Genomic DNA, 24308 nt, shown 5'->3' with positions numbered 1-24308 from the left:
ATGTCAAGAGCTTTCGATTGCTCATGAGGAACAAGATTTGGCAGCGACTACTCTAGTTGTACATCTTTAACAATCAAGGGATCTTTTCCCTTTGTTGTAGAGGCTTGTGGTGGAGGAGCGACATAGGATACTCTTCTTGGTTGATAGGCAGGTCTTCCTTCCTCTACTTGAGATGTTACTGCAAATTCATCTGCCTTTCCAACTTTTGTGCACTCCTGCAATTAGGTCCTAGATCTCTACAAATGCACAAGGGTAGTTTACATGCTTCATTCTTCTTTGCTCTTCCCCTCTTCTAAAACCTTCCCACATAGCCCACCTAATAGCTACCTTTGTGACTATCATGCAATTCTTGATGACATCATTTCATGCAAGAATGCAGACTTTCTGAGACTCACTTTGACACTAGTCCAATTTTCTTGTAGATTCGAAACCCATTTTGTAGGACTATCATGAGTCTTTTTTGAGCACCTAATTGGCCTCACAAGCGATGTTTGTTAAACACGAAGTGCCACTGAGAGGGGGGGGGGCATGAATCAGTGATTTCCAAACTTTACCCTTTTCTATCCTATGTGTATATACCGGTTAGCAGATTTAACATAAAGCACACATACCAGTTAGATAGGAGGATGGCACAAATGCAACCACACACAAAAGGGACATCACATAACACTAGATGTACGAGGAAAACCCAAAATGGGAATAACCTCCGTGAGAAATGTTACTGGAGTCTATTCCTCCAATCCAACCTCACAATGAAACATTCGGTTACAACATTTAGGGCACCAACCCAAGGAGCACCACCAGTGCTTTAGGGCACCAAACCAAGGAGCACCAACCCCTGATTTTAGGGCACCAACCCCTGCACTGAGCTCCAACTCAATGATTACAAGATCATATAATAAATACCAAAGTAATCTCCCGGTTACAAATGAGTTTTGTAACCACTGCAGTCTTTCTTCTTTGCTGCAAACTTGCCAGTTCAGCCTCTACCTCTTCTCTGTCGGTACTTTGCTCTCTGTCGATTCTCTGCTCTCTCTAACAAACTGCTGCTAGCCACCACCGGTCTTCTTCACTCTGCCAGATCTCTGCTATCTGATCACTGTAGGTTCTCAACTTATCGGTTCTTCGTAGATTCTCACTTTGCTCTTCCCTCCTCTACAATTTTCTCTGTCGATTCAATCACCACCAGTGCACTTCACTGTCAGACTCAATCGCAGTATACCGGTTACCTTACCCTCGCCGGTTGGACTCTTCTAACCGATTCTCTCTCACACAATCAGTCTCCTCTATGATTGTTGATGAGCACTTGACTAATTAACTCTCTGGTTTTTACTCCCTTCACCAGCTTTACTCTGTCATGCAGCAACAACAGATTTGGACTTTGATCTGCATATTTATACTTGAGTTTTCCTGCCATGACCGACATTCAAATTTCTAGCGCGCTAGGGTTTCTTCATCAACCTCGAGGCCAATAAGATCCAATCAAATCTCCTTCCAGAGATCAACCACCTGCAACGGATCACTCAAAATTCGCCAATACCACTGCGTCCAAAACACGTTCGCCATATTTGGCAAACATGGCACCTTTTTTGGTTTGCACATGTCAATCACCTATGAAGCGATCACGCAGTTAGCTCCACCTACCTAGATCAGCACCTGGACACTCGGCCTCGATCATAAAGCCACTAAGTCAAATCTTTGTCCTCTGATCAATATCGAGCCGCACCCTTTTGCACTCGACCCGTGAAACACGCTATCGACATTAATGTTGACCAGTCACTACCTACCTCACCGACAACACTTCACCGACCACAGTATGCATGACACCAATCTCCCACGTGTCAACTTTGTTGGCATCCACCTCTGCTAAGTCTTCTGTGTCGGTCCAGACAAAATCACCAACCAACCACACAACCAGGTTCATCTACCGGTTATGTAACCCTATCGTTTCTACCCTAACCGGTCAGCCTTCAAACTTGTACTTTGTTGCTCTTCTGGTGGGACACCCTTGCCGGTCATCACACTTGCCAAGCTACCTCATGCACATTTTCAACAAATGGGAGCCTTTCACTTCTGCACCTTGTCATCTTTACCGGTAACCACCTTGATGACACCGTGTCATCAACCTTCAACAATCTCCATCTGTCTGCATCTATGGCAACACCTTTCTCCATCTTCAATATGATTGCACTCTCTATCTGCAACTACTTCAACTTTGCCTTCTTTATTAATAGACCAGTTCTCCTATCAACTAGTTTGTCAAAGTGACAAAACTATCCTCCCTTCTCTGTACCGGCAACTTATCATGTCTGCCCTTGCTGATCCGGTGCACATCTCTGATTTCGTGCACCTAAGGCAACTTAGTGTTTCACCGGTTCATACGGTGTGAGCCTTCAATCACCTGCCTTTAACTCTTGTGTCTTATCTCGGAGGACTATGACGCTTTCCATGCATGATAGGAGATAAGCTCCACTTACTAGTGGGAGTGGATCCTTGTCATCTGCATCCGGCATTGCACCAATATGGCATCCCTATTTGAGCAGGCATATCCTCAAACAGGCACATATGATCCAGTTGGGCGCACTCACTGTCAATCTTCTCTTCACCATGTGATATCTTCTTCATTCGGTGATTACATCTTTATCCGATGGGAGTCCTGTTGTTCCACATCCAAACATCCAACAACATATCGGTTGCCACTTCTTCATTAGCTTACCCTGCTTGCTCACTTGCCGGTTGACAACACTGCACTACCAACATACCACTTACCGGTTGTTATACCATACCGGTCTCCAATACATGTCTTCAACACAAGTCAACACTAACTTGTGTACAGATGACTCCAATGATCATTATGTTAGATGACATTATCTTCCTTACCGGTGCCCACCTAGCTAGTTGACATCAATGACACCATTTCCGGTATGAATCAATGACAACACTGCTCATCATTCTCCCATACCAGTTGCCATCCTATACCGGTTGACATCAATGACACCATTTCCGGTATGAATCAATGACAACACTGCTCATCATTCTCCCATACCAGTTGCCATCCTATACCGGTTGACATCAATGACAACACAATGCCAACAATCTCCCCCTTTGGCATTTATGTCAACACATGTAGTATCCGGCATACTATAGATTCTCTCTCTCCCCCTTTGTGTGTGCTAAGGATTCTCACACGTAGTATTCGGCATACTACAGATTCTATCTCCCTCTTTGACAACAATGGCAAAGGGCACTGACAGGGTTTCTCTCCTCCTTGTCTCTACCGTGCACAAATAGATTTTTCTCTCCCCCTTTTTCTCTATCGGATGCTTCTCCTCCTTTGACCTTCATACTGTGCATCCTCTCAAATCACAACACTTGAGATGGAGTGCTCAACGACCAACTGACACCAATTGCTCAACAACCAAGTGCATATACAAACCGGAAACCTATTGCATATACAAGTCTGAAACCAATTAAAGGAACATGGGTCAGTGAATACAACTTACCTAACGGTCAGACTGCATCATTTCTATACGTAACATGCTCCCCCAAAAAGAAAGGAATTGAGATGGAAGGCTCAACTGAGATGGAGGGCTCAACAACCAACTGACACCAATTGCTCAGCAAATAAGTGCATATACAAACCGGAAACCTATTCCATATACAAGTCTGAAACCAATTGAAGGAATGTGTCAGTGAATACAACTTACCTGACGGTCAAACTGCATCATCCCCCCTAGATATGCAGAAGTTAATCTGACCCCAATTTGTTGATATCCAGTGTAGAAACTGACACTGATACCATTTGTATCTTCTTCGATACCAACTGTAAGTTCTCTTGTGCAGGTAATTCTCCCTCTTTGCAGGCAACTCTCTGGGTGGTCCAGTTGTGATATCAATAAAGTACAAGTTGGATAGACATTGAAATACCTCACAACCCCGGACCGACAACCACATCCCAAAGTCTCAATCATACCGGTACAGCCATAGACATTTTCACTCCCCCTATGTCTGGCGTGTCAGATACAAATCAGAAAATATGGTTGTGAGCTCCCCCCAAGCCATAGATCTCAGGTCATCTTTGCCTGTCAGGTTCTAAACCGGTTTTCAAAACTGCACCTTAAACCGGTTGAGCTGTGAATATGTGATCAATCTGATGATCTTTCAGCTCCATTATATCCACCACAGCTTATGACATGATCTTAGTTGTACACAATGCCATACCACATCACTACCACGCCAAAAATCAAACCGGTTAGCCCAAAAAGGATGCATGCATACAAGATCTACTACTGAGCAAACATATGTCAATCAAGTTATTTCCAATACCACATGAGACATAAACACCTCAATCCATGCTACCGGAGTTACTGCAATGATCTCGAACCTCATTGACTTACATAATCTGCAATACCGGTTAGTATGCATACCGGTAACCTACTACACAAACCGATTTCCTATATCGGTCCATCAACACTATCGGAGCATCTTTCTCTAACTCCTGTCTTCTTGTGTCAATTTCTTCTGATCCCAATTGCAAATTAGTTGTCCGTAGACACATGCAGTAGTGATCCATCTCTCATCTGTAGATGTGTAGCCAAGGCACCCACTACACACACTTGCCATCTCATTTTCTTCCTTTATGTTGGAAGTAACCTATTCTTCCATTTGTCCTCTTCCACTGAGGGGGTGAATGATATGGTCAATGTGTAACTCCTCCTACGGCACTGCATCTCCTTTTAAGCCTTAGGAGATATCACTTGTGCATTGAATGCACAGTGTCAGTCCATGACTCCATCTTCTTGCTTCTTCCTCCATACCTGCTTGACTTCACTCTTCTTCCCATTTTCAGTCTTGGGACCAGGTCTTAGTTTCTTCTACCGATTGGCCCTTGCTCTACCGGATTCTGCCACATGACGGAAAGCATTGTTGTAGAAGCAAACAATGTTCAAACAAAACACGTGACTGAGGGACCTTCTATCAAACCGGTTTGACCATCTTCTTCTAGTCATGCTATTGTAAACGGCTACCAAAACCGGTGGACCACTTGATCTTGTAGGAACAAAACCTCTTCTTCTTTTGTTCCATGCAGCACTTTGTCTCTCACATGCTCTATACCCATTTTCATATTGAGCATAGGTGCTACACCGACTGTCATGTGACTGAACTTTCCTGTTCCTACATTCATGACTTCTATGCCCAAATCCATTGCAGTTATAACATACATAATTTACATTTCTTGAGGCAGCAAGTGGACTCTTCCTATTATGCATAGGAGCAGATCTATGCATGTTTCTACACCTTGACATACTATGGCCATAAGCATTACTTCTTGGACAGACTACATTCTTATTTCTAGACCTCTATGCATTCATCTGCCCTATGGCCATAATCTTTCCAACAGAAGCGGTAACCGGTAAAGGATGGCATATGACTTACAAATTTATTCCTGCCATACATGAAGAGATCTTATCGGTTTAGTTTCTCCATTTCGGCTTCTCCGGTCATGGATTTTGGATTGTCCATGCTCTCCAGTTCTTCCATCTGATCCCTTCTTCTCCCACACTTGCTTTGTCTTGTGGGCGGTTGTAATGTGCCTTTGTTGTCCCCGCCTTGCTCCCCTAAGAATTGAATCCAATTTGTCACTCCAAAGGGTATGAGTGAGCAATAAATCAAATCGAGGGTTCCCTACAGCATTATAGACATTGCTATACATATATATATCAGCAATAATAGTAATTCAGTTCCACCAAATAGGCCCATTCAGAACGTTGAGGACGCTCCTAGTTGGCTAGGCTACCCATCCAAACATATCCCGTCTATTAGGGCTCATAGGGTTACCTGAGGATGGGACCAGCGCACCCCTGGCTGACACCCCTTATTCTGAATGGGCTAACAAACAGAAAACAGTAGGAAGATTATACATGTCTACAACGAACAAAAATTAATGAATTCAGCATATGTGCTACTTGACTTCATTCTATTTATGGAAGTGAGGTTTCATTACGTTTTAATTGCAGAAGCTTGATTGCTATTAATTATAGTTCTTTCCTTATCTCATATTTATGTGTCTATCAATAAATGAGTTATGTTTATTCTTTTTGTCCGTTACTAGAATTCATTTTAATGAATCATTCTAAACCTGATATTGCAGGTTACTGTTGATGTGTATTTTGTACACGACCAAACACAGAATAAAATACCTAAAGGTACCTTATCCTCTCTTGAGCAAAGTTTCCCAACTGCTAAAGATCTCGCCGAAGGATCATTCGAGGCAACTCCAAGGTTCTTGCATGTAGGTTCTCTACTCGTGGATAAGCTCTTTGTCGTATGATGTCACTTTGCTGGAATCACAAGGGGACTTACACTTGATGACTAAACGTCTGATTTTCTTTGAATATTGCTGGAACAAAGGATTTCACTAGTCTAGATCTTGAAAAAAAAAGGAAAAGGATGAGGGTGAGGAAAGGATCTAATTCTGACACTAAGAATGTAAGAGCAATGAATGACCTTTGATGAAATTCTAACTAAGTCTTGTTTTGACATCCCAGGACCATCTCCACAAGGTTAGTGCGATCTTCGGAGGAAAGCTTTATGATGTTCAAATCATCACTACAGGCATAGACACCATCAGGCTGATGCATGTCAATGAAGAAGCAACAATTGAAGTTAAGCTTAAGCTGAATGATTCCAGTTGACTACACAAGGCAAGTCTGCAATCAACAAACTGCTAGTAGTATGGATATACAAATTTCACCATCAATCAAACACATTTCTTCCACTCATCTAATAACATGAAATCAAAACTGAGAAGTATAAAGACCATGGAAATTGTTGAATCGACCCATAGATTTCACCATTTCTTCAATGAAGTTTTACAAGCCTTTTACAACAACATCTTGGCAACAATCTTTGCCTTCTCTTTCTATTCTACTCTAATTGCTATACTATTAACTGACTTATTCACTATTTCTAACTATTCACCTTCTAACTCCTGACTAACTATTCGCCTTTACAAATGAGGAGCCAGGGCTTATATAGTGCCCACAAAACAATTCAATGGCTAAGATCAATTTGAGATCAATGGCCAAGATTCTACAATGAAACCCTAATTAGGGTTTGTTACAACAAACTTAATTCTGACCAATGAAATAATTGCATTATTTGGACACATGTCTTCTCTGGAATATCCAACCAATGGATAGCCAAGGTAGGTACATCGAAGTTTGTGCCATCTTTAATGAGCCAGGTACATTGAATCTGGACATGCTGGGCTGGACCAATCCGAACGGAAGAGTGATGACTGGGATGCCACCTTATCTAACACTTGGTTGATGCCAATTTGGTGATGCCTTCCTTCAAATGTTGGACTGGAAGATAGATGGAGAAGGTTGTCCTTAATGATGCTGGACTGGAGGAGATCGTCCTGGGATGTCAAGACAAGACTTAGTTAGAATTTCATCAAAGATCAATCATTGCTCCTACATTCTTAGTGTCAGAATTAGATCCTTCCCTCACCCTCATCCTTTTTTCTTTTTTTTCAAAGTCTAGGCTAGTGAAATCTTGTGATTCTAGCAAATCAGACATTTAGGTCATTGAGTGTAAGTCCCCTTTTGATTCCAGCAAAATCACATCGTACCACAAAGAGCTTATCCACGAGTAGAGAACCTACATACAAGAACCTTGGAGTTGCCTCGACCGATGCTTCAGCGAGATCTTCAGCAGTCGGGAAACTTTGCTCAAGAGAGGATAAGGTACCTTTAGGTATTTTATTCTGTGTTTGGTCGTGTACAAAATACACATCAACAGAATTGGCGATAGAAGGAGGGCAAACATTTGAACGTCAGATCTTGTCAAGTCACATCACATTTGAAGAAATTATCCAGAGCTTTTTACCCTCCTCCACGCTCGACAAAATTGAAGCAGAAGAAAGGTGAGCGAATACGAACTCTTCAATCCAAGGAAGATCAGTGGAAAGTCATCTTCAACACTCGACGGAAGTGATACAAAGAAGGAAGGTGATCGTTGGGTCGTCAGTTGGACTTGCGAAAACAAGGAAGCAAGCTGGAACCAGTTGAACGTTCAACTTGAATCTGAGATATTCAAGATCTCTCTTATTCCAGAAAATCCAAAAAAAAGATAAAAAACCAAAAAATCCAAAAAAAAATGAAAAATAGAAAATCCAAAAAAAGTGAAAAATCAAAAAATCAAAAGAGATTTCTCAATGGAGCAACAACAGATTCACGATGAGCAACAAGTTGATTTTCCCGAACTTTGGTGGAGATTAGATACATAACTTTATCCACGCAGATTGTCCGAGTTTGCAAGACCTAGGCAGTGTCGAGTCCATGAGACAGAGGAACATGATGAAATGCATTGCTTGAAGTACTTATCAAGGATTGAATCGGCAGCGCAGGGAAAAATCTTCTTTTGGGATGTCCCCAGGCCAGAAACAGAAGAAGGCAGCTTCAGTGTCCCAGAGAGCAAGGATCCTCTTCTAAGCTTCTTGTGGATGATCGAGAGTCAGCTCATTTTGAATGCTGAAATGCGTTTAGAGAACATATTGCTACCATTGTGGTGTAGAATTCACAACTCACCTCACTCTGAATTTACTTGCTCAGTATGTGAAATGGCTATCAATCAAGTCAGAAACCAGTTTGGAATGCCAACTTTGTCCGAGGAAGAGTGCATCATGAACAGATCTTGGGGTGCACATCTCGCAGCTGAATTCAGGAAGACCTATGAACAAGACCTCGTTCTAGCATCTGATTGGAGAAGGATCAGTTGTACATTGACGATACAAATGCACCTGAGGAACAATGTATTACAGTGGATAGCCCTCCATGTCAGGCACCTGAAAAGGAATACCATGAAACAAAAGTTGAAGAATCAGTTGAGAATACTCAAACAGTAATAAAGGAAGATCCAGGAGTTGAACAAGCAATCAAAGAAGAAGATGACTCATTCCTTGAGGAATTCTCACTTATGCTACAAAGGGAGATCCTTGAGAGTGAATTGCAAGAGGTCTCAAATGGCATTCTTAAAAAAGACAATCAAGTTGACATATTGAACAAAGAGCTACAAATTATCGTAAGTGAGCTCTGATATGAAGAACAATTCAAAAGGGCGCTTAAAGATTTCATCACCATTATGCTATTTGAGGAAGCATTGAAAGATCTTGTAGAGGTAACACAAAAGGAATCACTGTCAAAATTTTCTCAAGACAATCAAGTTACAATGAGTGATATGATCCGTCATCAGCACCGACCTCCCGAGACTATGCTTGAAGATAAGAGATCAGCTGAGATTATCTTTGATCAACTAGAGGAAATGTTTGAGGCTCAATCCATCATGGAGTGCTTGGTTTCTGAAGATATGCTAACAAAATTTCATGAAGATGCTTGGTTTATGCAAGATGTCTCTATGAAAACAGAGAACCTTGAGCTATTCAAAGGGGCGCTAAGCTTGTTTCAAGAAGAACTTCCTAATCAAGATCAACACACTATGAATGCTCGTGGAATAGTTCATCATCAATGGCGACCTCCTGAAGCAGCTAGTGATCTCGCTTCCGACAATGCAGTTCCATCTAAACACGAACAATGCCAGGTTGCCTCTTTCCTTAATCCTAGCCTTGAAAGTTATTATGATTTTGATTATGGGGATTTTGGGCAAACAACTTGCATTCGGATAGATCATGGTCCTAACGAATTACCTCAGTTGATCATTTTGAGTGAAAACTTGGTTGAGTATGAGAAATGCATGGTGAGAGTTTGTTTTTCTGTGTTTAAGGATGAATTTGCCCGACTGAGAACCATCACGTTTGCCATGCTCTTGTTGCACAACCTGAGAAATCATGTGAAGTCATGTATATATTTTGCTTCTTTGAGTCGTGTTGAGTCTAGGAGTCTTGTATATAGGTTTAGAGTAGGTTTTCTTTTCGTGTCTTTAGTTAGAGGTCTTTTGAGCCTTGTTCTTAATTTGCCTTGAGTCATTTGACTCATGATCCTGAGTGGCTCAGATAGTTTAGTTGTTTGCCTTCTTTAGGAAGTTTGCTTTTGGTGTGCGCTTTAGCTTAGTTTGCCTTGGGTCAGTCCGTCGGTCATTTGCTTTAGTTTAGGTGTCTTGAGTGGGAGCCTCCATCTTGTGAGAAAGGCGTTTGTGTTGTTGCTCACACACTGGCAATATCCTGGATCTTATGTTAGACTCATTTCTTAGATATCTATTCATGAAGTGCTCAAAATCCGAGGTTGTTCCTCTCCAGCTTTATCATTTGATCAGGACCTATATTTGACTTGGAAGAGAATCATTTTTTGTATCTTGATGCCGACATCTTTTGATTACTATATCTTCACACATTAATAGACTCCAAGTCATTATGGTTTTCAGGCAAAGTTGTGATTGGTGAAAAATCTAAAATCTGACTTCAGCGCCACCGCAATCCTCAAACCCTAGTAAGTTTCACTGCTTACAAGCCAAAGGAATTGATGGAATGAAAAAGAAATATCAAAAGAAAACAATGAGAAATGAAAGAGAAAAATGAAGAAAAAATGATATGAAATGAAATATCAAAATTGGCTAAAGGGAACATACGAGTAACTCCATCGAGGCTATGGACACCCGGCTGGCAATGGAGCAATGTTCGTGAGCTTGCGGCGATAACCTCATCGGGACTTTAGACATCTGACTGGCAACGAGGCTCTATCCAGGATGCTTTTGAGGTTCAGATAAACTGCATAGCTAATCACAGGGGAACCTGAAGGTCATAATTGTCTTGTCGAGAGGAATGAATACACTTGCACACACCTAGGTAATCAAAGACTAAGTGTCTAGATCTGGTTAAAGATTTTCCTTTTACTTTCAGTGCATTTTCTAGTCTCTTGATAAGTTGGGTCGAATTTTCCGGAGGTTCTAATTGTCAATTGAGTCTTTATCTCTGAAATGTTCCGGAACATTTATTCAAGGTGGCACTAGATGTTGTGACGTATTAACACATCGCCCCATTGTAAATGGGGACCCCTACTTTTTTCGCTTAATGGGGTTTTGCTTTCTAGGTGTTTAGGGTTTGTCTGTTAGCCTTTGCATTTTGAGTGTCGCCATGGGATCAATAGGATGGTAGGCTTTGCTTGAGCCAGGGAAGTCAGCAAGTGCTCCAAGTTAGGGTTTCTTTGAGAGTCTTCCTTAGGGCCTGGTTTTGCTCTTGTTGCTAATTGTGTCTTGCTTTGTGAATGGATATCATTCTTGAAGGTCCGAGCTAGGTCAAGTTGGTGAGTGATGAAGACTGGAATGTCATCCTGATCTTCAAATGCCCTGAAATTTGGCTAAGTCTGGAATGCCCTGATCTTGAAATTTGGCTGTCTGGAATGTCCTGATCCTGAAATTTAACTAAGTCTGGAAAATTGAAGAATCCTCCAAAAACTAGATTTTGCAATATAACTCCTGGAGGTCAGAAACCACTCTCAAACATCCTGAAAGTATATATGGAATATAACTTAAATGAAGTTATATTCCATAAAATGATCCTGACGGGGAGACCAAAATGTCAAATTTCGCTCCTGACCCTTCCAAAGGGTCCAGAGCGAAATTCTCCATAGGACATTCTGCTTTGACCAAAACTTAGAACTAACGCATTCCCAAGCTTGAATGAAGGAAAAAACACTTGTTTGAATGAAGAAATGGGGAAATGAAGTTAGGATGTTGGCCAAGATTAGGAATTTCGCTCCTAACCCTTCCAAAGGGTCCAGAGCGAAATTCATCATGAACCTTGTTTGTTGGCTTGAGTGGACTAGAAACCTTGTTCCTAATGTGGATGATGATCTCATTTTGCCTTGTGTAGTGGTTTGAAGCTTGAAAAATGAGCAATTTAGCCAGGAATGAGATTTTCGCTCCTGACCCTTCCAAAGGGTCCAGAGCGAAAATCTTCCCAAAGCACATTTCATCTTAAGTTTGGCTAATCTTTAACTTGCAGGGTACCTTGGAAGGAAGCTGGGACATTCTTATTGCCTTTGAAACGTTTGAAAGCATTGAAAATGAAGGATTTTGAGCAAAAATGAAAATTTCGCTCCTGACCCTTCCAAAGGGTCCAGGGCGAAATTCCCAAAAGGCTCTTATTTTGCAATGAAGAAGGTCAAGTTTTTGACATGAATGGAAGAAGAATAGCTTGTTTTTGCCTCCTGAAGATGTTTGAAATTGAAAAAATGAAGGATTTTGCCCAAAAGGAGGAAAATCGCTCCTGACCCTTCCAGAGGGTCCAGGGCGAAAATTCCTTAATCACCTATTTTCTTGCAAAGTCAAAGCAACTTTTTTAGTTTTTATGGCTTGAATGGGTGTGAGGAAGAGTGTTATGCATTTTGAAGATAATTGAAATTGTCAAGAAGAAGCAATCAAGCCTAGAAAAGGATTTTCGCTCCTGACCCTTCCAAAGGGTCCAGGGCGAAAATCCTAAAACCTATCTTTTCTTCCAAAGATTGGACTAGACCAAGCTTAGACATGATTTTGAAAGGACTTTTGAATTGCCTTGAAGTGGAATTGGATTGCTAACGATGAAAATTTTGAAGCCAAGAGGGAAAGTCGCTCCTGACCCTTCCAGAGGGTCCAGAGCGAAATTTCCAAATTCTCCCTTTTTCTTGCAAATTTAAGACAAGATTTTGCTATTCATGACTTGGATGGGAGTGAGGCGTGATGTTCCATGCCTTGGAAATGATTTGAAGATGAAAGGATGAAGGAATTGCCCTAAAACCTAAAAATTGCTCCTGACCCTTCCAAAGGGTCCAAAGCGAAAAATCCAAAACCAGTACATTCCTTTCAAGTTTGTGCTAAGACAAGGCTAAACCAAGCTAGAAATTGCCCTTAAGACCACCTTTGAGTGGATGTTTGTTCCAAAAAATGATGATTCTAGGTCAGAGAAGGATTTTCACTCCTGACCCTTCCAAAGGGTCTAGGGCGAAAATCTCAAAACCCCCTATTTTGCCTTGCAGGAACAAACCAAGCTTGGATGGAGTGAATGAAGAAGACCATTGCCTAGCCTTGAGGGGTGGATTCAAGACAAAATGATTAAGGAGTAAGCCTAAACAAGAAAAATCGCTCCTGACCCTTCCAGAGGGTCCAGGGCGAAAAACCCTAAAATCACCTTTCTCTCCCGAATTTGAGTGAGACTAAGCTTGGACTACAAGGAAAGAACCTATTTGGAATGCCTTGAAGAGGTTTTGGACCTTCAAAAAAGAGAATTTTGAGCTCAGGAGAGAATTTTGCTCTTGACCCTTCCAAAGGGTCCAGGGCGAAATTCTTGAAAATGCAATATTTCCTTCAAAGTTTTGATGAGCTAACCCAATGATGGAGAGAAATGAACCCTGGAGATTGCCTTGGAGGAGGTCAACGATCAAATTAAGGTGAATTTTGACCTAATAAGCAAAAATCTCTCCTAACCCTTCCAGAGGGTCCAGGGCGAAATTTATATTTTCACCTAATGGGAAATGATAAAAGTTTGAAATGCAAGACTTTGATTAGGTCAAAACAAACATAAGCTCGCCTTCCGGGAGATTTTGGAGTCGAAAAACAAGGTATTCAGGACCTAATTTGAAAAATCGCTCCAGACCCTTCCAAAGGGTCCAGGGCGAAATTCTTGAAAACACCTATTATTCACCTTGTTTAGGCTAAGTTGAAGGCAAAATGCAAAATTGTGATGGCAGGCCTAGGTTGTGAAGATTTTGATTCATGAAGCAAACTAGCCTAGATGAGAATTCAAACAAGTCTTGAAATAATTTAGGCCTTCATCACTTTGGATATTTCAGTGCCTAAGAAGCAAAGAGCCTTCGTTAAGCCTTGATCAAACCTTGATATTCCTCAATTTTCACTAACTTAGCCAAATTCAAGACATTTGGGGAGTCTAAATCAAGTTCACATGAATTAATGCATTTGCAATTTAATTAATTAATTTCTAGGCCTTGAAATAATTGAAAAAAATCCAACTTTGAGCTTTGGAATTAATTTAAAAAATTTAAAAATTATGCTTGAGCGCTCAAAAAATCATTATTGTGCCTTTACAAACAAGTCGGACATCTTTTGAGAGGAGTTTTATTTTATTTTATTCCCTATTTGCCAAGTCGGCCTTGAGGGAAATCAAGGTGAGCGCCCTATATAAGGGAGGTGTATTGTAGCATATTCAAATCATTCTTTCATTATCTCTCATGCGAACTTGAAGAGCATATTTGGAGGTGCGAAATTGAGCAAGTTGGAGGATAATTTCCAGATTTTTGAAGGCTAATTGAGGTGTAATTCATCCAAAGGAAGAACACAATTCAATCCTTATCCAGCAAAATCTGATCTTCTTTCTTCATTTTTCAAGGTTCACAGTTAGGCTTTCAAAGGAGAAGGTATGAAGAATCCTTTTTGAAGTTCTTATTCAAGACTTGTTTTGATTTCATAGCAATCTTTTAAAGTCTAAGTCTTGAAAAATCTAATTTCTATTCATAATTAATTTGAAAATTTAGAATTCATGAATTGATTTTGTCATTTTCAAATTAATGTCTAATATGTTCCCTTGAAAGGTCTTAGATCCTATGCTATAAGATATTATACTCAAAGACTAACTTTAATCTTTTGTGTAGGCATCAAATGACGAACCCAAAAGTCGAAGGATCAACTACTTGGCAGACCCTCATCAAACAAGATCAAGTCAGGACAAGGACGATCTCCTCCAGTCCAGCATCATTAAGGACGACCTTCTCCATCTATCTTCCAGTACAACATTTGAAGGAAGGCATCACCAAATTGGCATCAACCAAGTGTTAGATAAGGTGGCATCCTAGTCATCACTGTTCCATTCGGATTGGTCCACCCCAGCATGTCCAGATTCAATGTACCTGGCTCATTAAAGATAGCACAAACTTCGATGTACCTACCCCGACTATCCATTGGTCGAATATTCCAGAGAAGACATGTGTCCAAATAATGCAATTATTTCATTGGTCAGAATTAAGTTTGTTGTAACAAACCCTAATTAGGGTTTCATTGTAGAATCTTGGCCATTGATCTCAAATTGATCTTAGCCATCGAATTGTTTTGTGGGCACTATATAAGCCCTAGCTCCTCATTTGTAAAGGCTGATAGTTAGTTAGTAGTTAAAAGGTGAATAGTTAGCTAATAGTGAATAGTCAGTTGATAGAATAGCAATTAGAGTAGAATTGAAAGAGAAGGCAAAGATTGTTGCCAAGATGTTATTGTAAAAGACTTGTAAAACTTCATTGAAGAAATGGTGAAATCTATGGGTCGATTCAACAATTTGCATGGTCTTTATACTTCTCAGATTTGATTTCATGGTATTAGATGAGTGGAAGAAATGTGTTTGATTGATGGTGAAATTTGTATATCCATACTACTAGCAGTTTGTTGATTGCAGACTTGCCTTGTGTAGTCAACTGGAATCATTTAGCTTAAGCTTAACTTCAATTGTCGCTTCTTCATTGATATGCATCAGCCTGATGGTGTCTATGCCTGTAGTGATGATCTGAACATCATAAAGCTTTCCTTCGAAGATCGCACTAACCTTGTGGAGATGGTCCTGGGATGTCAAGACAAGACTTAGTTAGAATTTCATCAAAGATCAATCATTGCTCCTACATTCTTAGTGTCAGAATTAGATCCTTCCCTCACCCTCATCCTTTTTTCTTTTTTTTCAAAGTCTAGGCTAGTGAAATCTTGTGATTCCAGCAAATCAGACGTTTAGGTCATTGAGTGTAAGTCCCCTTGTGATTCCAGCAAAATCACATCGTACCACAGAGAGCTTATCCACGAGTAGAGAACCTACATACAAGAACCTTGGAGTTGCCTCGACTGATCCTTCGACGAGATCTTCAACAGTCGGGAAAGTTTGCTCAAGAGAGGATAAGGTACCTTCAAGTATTTTATTCTATGTTTGGTCATGTACAAAATACACATCAACAGTTACCTATTTGGCGTGCAAGATAAGTTCATTTTAACCTTTTGCACGCTATAGATGTGTTTTGTTCATTGACAGGAATGTTTATGCATTGATCAGATTTAGCAATTAATTTGTGCAACTAATTAGATTATATTCATTACCGTTGATATGAAGGATGACTTAAAGAAAAGCAGATTGAATACGACTTGCATATGGAAATACTTCATTGCACGATAAAGACATGGGCACATTGCGACACCCAGACAGATTGGCTTGGGAATGTACCAGACTGCCGGCGATGGGGACGGATGCTTTACTAGGGGCTGGCTCTTCATCACTGGGAAGAACCAACGACTAGCCCTCCACATCGTTTGTTGTTTGATGCGCTCACTAGCTAACCCTCATGGTTGTTTAGGCATCGTAAAATATGAAACTGAAATAAATATTATTGTTGAGTTCCGAGGTTACCTGTTAAACGCTTCTCCTTGCCCTTCTCTCCTTGTCACCTCCTTCTCTCGTGCTTCCCTTGGGGTGCGGGGTTTATACCTCCTGAAACCACGCGACTCCCTTGGAAACATGGCATCTATTCTGGAGTTGACTTACGAATGGACGCGTCCTTTCATCACTAATACTAGTTAAGATATAAACACATTTAAGTTGTCAAAATAATTTCTGAATTTGAATATTTGGAAAAAATGTATATTTATGTACATATTGCGTATAGTTTATGTTTTCTAATCATTTCCGTTCTCTATATGGGGATATGACAGCGGTAGCATTTCCTTGTCTTCTACCGCTAGGAGGTCTTCTATGTTGTCTTCTTATGTACTTGCTACCGGTGAAGCTACCTTCTCCCATCTTTCCTTTTCCTTTAAGATTTGCATTGTTGCTCCCTCTTGCAGCACCGGTCTTCATCCTTAGCTTCATGTCTTCAGCGGTTGAGGTTAGATCAACCTTCTTCTGGGGAGAATTTCGGACAGTAAAGGTCTATCCCTTGTTATCTCCATTTGAGGAGACAAACAGAATATCATTGTGAGGGACATTCTCGTTGGTGGAGCATTCACCGACATCACTTCCTAAACCTTCGGTGTCCTTGGAATGTTTTTGCTTCTTCAACATTTTGTCCAAGGCATCACTGCTGCTAACAAACCGGATTCTTACCTTGAGCTCATCTTAACACTTCTCAAGGTCATTTCTGAGATTCTCCCTATCTCCTTCTAGCTGTTGATATTCTTTGTTCCTGGCCTCTAGCTCAAACTCTGGATCTTTAAACCGGCACTCATTGGTGTCTTCTCGTTGATTCTTCAACTCTCACACACATTTCTCGGATTCTTCAAGGCATCTGATCAACGAGTTTTGTTCCACTACCGCTGCATTCGTGAACAACTTGTATTAATTCCTCATTCTACTAAGTTCTTCGAGTGCACTTACAAGTTCTCCTTCAAGATCAACTTCTGCTTCTTCTTCTTCTTCACCTTCACTATCACTGCCAAACACATCTTGCCGGTAAAAATGATCTGCATGATCACTCTCTAATGTGTGCCTCTCATCTTCTGATTCTTGAGCCATGAAGAGGTGAGTTCCTTCTTCGTCATTGTTGTTGCTGCTCACTAATCTATCTTCACATGCAGACTCATTTGACAAATTTCTCATCTTGTCTTCATAAAAAGGTTCTACAGTGGTAGGCTCATTTCCATAGAGCTTCTTCAATCTGTCCCATAGACTCTTTGTCGATCTGCATCTGTCCACATCTGATGAGACATCACCGGATAACCCACTGAGTATGGCCTTCATAGCTTCATCATTACATTCATGTCTTCTTTCTGCTTCAAGACCGGTGGCAGGACTGACTTTACTAGGGAAGCCATTTGCAACTGACATCCACACATCAAACCCTAAAGAGGATAGGTAGACCTTCATCCTACAACTCCAAATAGAATAATTTGAACCATCAAAAATTGGAGTAGAGAATGACACCAAACAAACCATTGTGTTCAAATCAAAGAAACGGGACTTGGACTCAGACTCGGGACTCAGCTCCAGACTCGGCTGGACTCGGGAAAGTGAAAAACTCAAGAAATTTAGCGATTTTTTAGGATTTAAAACTTGTTTCAGACACCCTTTATTGAATACACCTTAAAGACACAATAACATCATCAAAATCGGCTCATTTGATTACATACCCAAGTATACATCAATCACATAAGCATAAACGCAAATTGTAGCTGAAGAAAATAATAAACATAGATATATAAATATTGTCAAATGTATACAATATTACAAAACTCACGGAATAAAAAATCCATGTCATCATATGATCATCATCAAATGTTTCATCCAAATACCAAAGGTAAATACAACTGCAAGCCTATGGCTCAGAGGAGCGTACACCCTCTCGCCCTGGCCCCCTATGAAGGCGTTTAAGGTAGGTTCTGGATGATTTACCAGCCATAGTCGCTCCCCGTGACACCATGCCATGCCCACCAACATCAGGAACAGCTATGTCACTCTCAGTATTTCCTGTCTCTGCTCGTGCTCTCTGCTCCTCTGCCATGGCTACAGCCTCGGCCTCTATATCTACCTGGTCGATCCAATCAGTGTCATCATCACTAAAGACAACTACAGGAATCTCAGAATTTGTCTAACTCTCATTGGCCCATTTTGCTTCAAGATCAACCTCATCTAGAATGATAGGAGAGATGTCAACTAATGCATTCTTTCTCATTCTCAGACAGAGATTGTAGTGAACAAAGACGAGATCATTCATCTTCTCACTAGATAATCTATTGTGCCTCTCCGAGTGTATGTGCTCAAACATACTCCAATTGCGCTCACAACCTGATGTGCTGCATGGTTGGCTCAAGATGCGAATGGCCAACTTCTGAATATTTGGTGTCGTTGGGCCAAAAAAGCTCCACCAATGATCTGAGTTTGAAATGAGAAAAATAAATAAAATCACTCACTCATGAGCTCATTTAACAAGTTACAATATGCAATAAAACTAAAATTAAGCCTTGCAATTTTTTTTTATCTGGCATCATAGTTGTCCTACCGTCTTTTGCGAGAGAACGGGAGAATGTCTCCCCTTGTGCATCTAAGAACAACTGTAGCTCTCGAATAAGCTCTATCTGAGAAGTACCAGCAGGTCCCATCTTCTCCATGATTGAGTATAGCACATTAAGGACCTCCACATCAGCCTTGAAAGAAGGGATAAAACGGAATGCCGGATTCAGATAATAGGTTGCTGCATGGATGGGCCTATGAAGCTGATGCTGCCATCTCCTATCAATGATCTCCCAAATGGGACCATACTTGCTCTCATCTCCTCCATAGACGAATTTGATGCCCTCCTTCGCCCTATCCATGCCCTCATATATATAGCCCATTGTGGGCTTATCTCCATCCGCAACTCGCAACAAAACCACCAAGAGCTTAACAAACTGCAAAATTGAAAATATTGTGTAATTTAGAAAAATGAGCAAATAAGAGAATACATATAATAAGTTATAAAACATGAAGTTAAATTGTAGAATTTCTAAAAAAATTACCTTCACTATCTCATCACAAGGGACCCAAAGGTCTTGCTCATCAAAAATACAGTCTACCATAACTTTCCCTACAGGGGTGGTAGCATAGGATGAGGAAGACCACTCCTCACCAACAATCATACGTCTCAAGGCAGACTTAGACCTAAGCATGGACTGCAATGTGAGGAAGTTTGTTGCAAATATTGTGATTCCGGGACGATTCAACTCCTTCTGCTCTGTGTATTGTCTCATAAGAGCCAACACCCATGAATGATTATATAAAAATTTGCACACATTTATTGCCCTTTCTACACATCTCTTGACCCATGGGATTTTTCCAATATCCTCCAACATGAGGTCAATGCAATGAGCAGCACATGGAGTCCATACTATAGATGGGTGCCTCTCCATCAATAGTCTACCTGCAGCAACATAATTTGTTGCATTGTAAATTGTAATTAATGGAGGTACAAACTACAAGATAGTAATTAATTTGCAAACGAAATTAGTTTGTAATCAAAAGTTTACCCGCAGCAACATAATTTGCTGCATTGTCGGTCACCACCTGTACCACATTCTCCTCACCCACCTCATCAATCACCTCCTCTATCTGCTCACATATGTAGGTGGCATTCTTGCAATGGGTGGAAGCATCAATGGACTTGATGAAAACGGTGCCCCCTGAAATAAAAAAATAAAGTTAGGTCAATGATCATTCAATAAACCATTAGATAAAAAATAAAAAATTAAACACTATATGAAACTAAAATTAATCAATCACTTGCGGAAGAAACAAGAAAATTAAGGAGAGTTTTATTTCTCCTATCCATCCAACCATCAGTCATGATGGTGCAACCTTTAGTGCTCCATATCTGGCGGTGTTCATCTAAATCCTTCTTCACATCATCCACCATTTGAGACAAAATGGGTCCCCTCAAATCACTCTCAGTAGGAGCTTTGAACCCCGCCCCGCACATACTAAGGGCATCAACCATTTCTTGCCAATAAGGAGACTTGTCGCAAATAGACTCAATGAGATAAGTTAAGTATAAAAATTAAAACAATAAAACATAAAAGTTATAAAACATTCACCTGGCTACAAAGAATGGAATACTGTTGTAGGTCCAAAACATGCCAACTGCCATTTTAGCAGCATCATGGACCTCCTTGTTCCAACCCATGCCCTCAAGCGACTATTGGGACCCAGGAGTAGTGTGAGGCACAAAGAAGGAATCCAACCTAGATTTACGAATCCTAGGTCCAATGCTAACACTCCCACTACAACTACTAGTGCTAGGAGCATGAGAAGTGGCGGTGGCACTGCCACTTATAGAAGTAGAAGCGGAAGCACCAGCAGTAGAAAACTGAGTGGGACGATATGAAGGTAAGGAAGAAGGGCCTCCAACACAACCTAACTATATCCCTCTTCCTAAATTTGCCTCTCTCCCAATGGCTGCTCGATCCTCCTTTTGTTTCTTTTTCCTTTCAATTTCCTCAACCATTACATAACATTCACGTACGGCCTCAGGGAGTGCTTTTAGGCATGGTTAGGCATCATGTCCACGCACACCAGCAATATGGTATTTCAGTCTATATATACCTCCATGAAATATTGTTTTGCAAAATGTACATTTTGTTTGCCCCTTTCCTTGCCCTGGAAAATCCTCATGATATTTCCAAGTAGGGTCCTTTCTAATGGGGGGTCTAGAAACTGAAGTAGACATTTTAGGATAGTTTTGTGAAACTTGAAGTTGAGGCAAATAATAAAGTGAACTTTGCTGCAATAAAACATTACAAATACAAAATAAAATTAATACATACATTCAAAAAAACTAAAGTAGGGTTTTTCAAACCCTACTTTTTAAAAAAAGAAATTTACAAACCCTACATAGTACAACACTACAACTACATGCTACATACAAACATACAAAAGATTTTGAAAGAAAATGTAAAACTTTCAAAATAAATGAATAGAAAATGGAATTTTTGCATACAAGAAACAAAACAATCTTACCTGTTACAACAAGCTTGAAATGAGCTACAAACTCTTCCTATCCAACTCTTGATGCACAAAATCCAAACACAATGTAGCTCCAATGTGACAAATTGAAGAAAACTTGAGCTTCCTCCTTGCTGGTTTTTCTGGATAGGAGATAATTAACAAAAAAAAAACGGATTTGAAAAAGCATTGCAAACTAATTTTTTTTTTGGTCTTTACTTTAGCTTGACGTCGGTCGAGTTTGGGGCTTGGGACTCGCCGAGTTTGGTGAGTCTGGCGAGTCCGAGTCCCAGGGACTCGCCGAGCATGGCTCGGACTCGGACTTGCCGAGTTCAGGCGATTCTCGGCGAGTACCGTTTCTCTGGTACTTCAAATACCAGAATCTACCCAAGCTGGAGAAAGCTTATCAACCAGGAACCTGGCTCTGATACCAATTCTTGAACACAAAATGCCACTGAGAGGGTGGGGGGGGGGGGAGGGGGGGTGAATCAATGATTTCCAAACTTTACCCTTTTCTATCCTATGTGTATATACCAGTTAGCAGATCTAACATCAAGCACACATATCGGCTAGATGGGAGGATGGCACAAATGCGACCACCCACAAAAGGAACATCACATAACACCGGATGTACGAGCAAAACCCAACATGGGAAAAACCTCGGTGAGAAATGTTGTTGGAGTCTACTACTCCAATCCATCCTCTCAATGAAACATTTGGTTACAACATTTAGGGCACCAGCCCAAGGAGCACCACCCCTACTTTAGGGCACCAACCCCTGCACTGAACTCCAACTCAGTGAATAAGATCATATAATAAATACCAAAGTAATCTCCCGGTTACAAATAAGTTTTGTAACCTCTGCAATCTTTCTTCTTTGTTGCAACCTTACTGATTCAGCGTCTACCTCTTCTCTGTCGGTACTCTACTCTCTGTCGGTTCTCTGCTCTCTCTAACACACTGCTGCTAGCCACCATCGGTCTTCTTCACTCTGCCAGATCTTTGCTATTTGATCACTGCAGGTTCTCAGCTTATCGGTTCTTCACAAATTCTCACTCTGCTCTTCTCTCCTCTACAATCTTCTCTATTGGTTCAATCACCACCGGTGGACTTCACTGTCAGACTCAATGATAGTCTACCGGTTACCTTACCCTCGCCGGTTGCACTCTTCTAACTGGTTCTCTCTCACACACTCAGTCTGCTCTATGATTGTCGATGAGCACTTGGCTGATTAACTCTCTGGTTTTAACTCCCTTCACCGGCTTTACTCTCTCATGCAGCAGCAGCAAATCTGGACTTCGATCAGCATATTTATACTTGAGTTTTCCCGCCATGACCAACATTCAAACTTCTGGCGCGCTAGGGTTTCCTCATCAACCTCGAGGCAAATCAGATCCAATCAGATCTCCTTCCAGAGATCAACCACCTGCAATGGATCACTCAAACTCCGCCAATACCGCTGCGTCCAGAACACGTTTGCCATATTTGGCAAACACAGCACCTTTTTCGGTCTGCAATGTCAATCACCTATGAAGCGATCACGCAGTTAGGTTCACCTACCCAGATCAGCGCCTGGACACTTGGCCTTGATCATGAAGCCACTAAGTCAGATCTTTGTCCTCTAATCAGTCTCAAGCCGCACCCTTTTGCACTCGACCTGTGAAACACGCTATCGACATTAATGTCAACCAGTCACCACCTACCTCACCGACAACACTTCACCGACCACAGTATGCATGACACCTGTCTCCTGTGTGTCAACTTTGTCGACATCCACCTCTGCTAAGTCTTCTATGTCGGTCTAGACAAGATCACCGACCGACCAAACAACCGGGTTTATCTACCGGATCTCTAACCCTGTCCGTTCTACCCTAACCGGTTTGCCTTCAAACTTGTACTTTCTTGCTCTTCCAATGGGACACCCTTACCGGTCATCACACTTGCCAAGCTACCTCATGCACATCTTCAACACATGGGAGACTTTCACTTCTGCACCTTGTCAACTTTACCGGTAACCACCTTGATGACATCAAGTCATCAACATTCAAAAATCTCCATCTGTCTACATCTGTGGCATCGCCTTTCTCCATCTTCAATCCGATTGCACTCTCTGTCTGCAACTGCTTCAACTTTGCCTTCTTCATTAATAGACCGGTTCTCCTATCAACCGGTTTGTCAAAGTGACAAACCTATCCTCCCTTCTCTGTAAAGGCATCTTCTCATATCTACCCTTGTTGATCCGGTGCACATCTCTGATTTCATGCACCTAAGGCAACTTAGTGTTTCACCGGTTCATCCGGTATGAGCCTTCAATCACCTGCCTTTAACTCTTGTGTCTTATCTCGGAGGACTATGATGCATTCCATGCATGATAGGAGATAAGCTCCACTTACCGATGGGAGTGGATCCTTGTCATCTGCATCCGGCATTGCACCAATATGGCATCCCTATTTGAGCAGGCATATCTTCAAACAGGCACATATGGTCCGGTTGGGCACACTCACTATCAGTCTTCTCTTCACCCTGTGATATCTTCTTCATTCGGTGACTGCATCTTTGTCTGGTGGGAGTCCTGTTGTTCCACATCCAAACATCCAACAGCATACCAATTGCCACTTCTTCATTAGCTCACCCTGCTTGCTCACTTGTCGGTTGGCAACACTACACTGCCAACATAACACTTACCGGTTGTTATACCATACCGGTCTCCAATACATGTCTTCAACACAAGTCAACACTAACTTGTGTACTGGTGACTCCAATGATCATTATGCTAGATGGCATTCTCTTCCTTACCGGTGACCTTCTATGCTAGTTGACATCAATGACACCATTTCCGGTATGCATCAATCACAACACTACTCATCAT

At 41.2% G+C, this 24308-nt stretch overlaps 1 protein-coding gene across 1 annotated transcript in view; it reads right to left on the bottom strand.

Moving 5' to 3' along the window:
• LOC131073402 (uncharacterized) overlaps window positions 1-19352 on the bottom strand; it is a 92659-nt gene extending 73307 nt beyond the window's left edge. Inside the window, exon 1 of the mRNA XM_058009846.2 lies at window positions 18966-19352. Coding sequence (XP_057865829.1) covers window positions 18966-19007 — 42 coding nt within the window. The 5' untranslated portion in view covers window positions 19008-19352. The remainder of the gene's footprint in view (window positions 1-18965) is intronic.
• Between the last annotated feature and the right edge of the window lie 4956 nt (window positions 19353-24308).

This window comes from Cryptomeria japonica, chromosome 10 (assembly GCF_030272615.1).
Source record: "Cryptomeria japonica chromosome 10, Sugi_1.0, whole genome shotgun sequence".
In the NCBI taxonomy this organism is placed as follows: Eukaryota; Viridiplantae; Streptophyta; class Pinopsida; order Cupressales; family Cupressaceae; genus Cryptomeria; species Cryptomeria japonica.
Note: the sequence above shows the minus strand (reverse complement) of the source record. Positions and strands in the feature narration are given on the sequence as shown.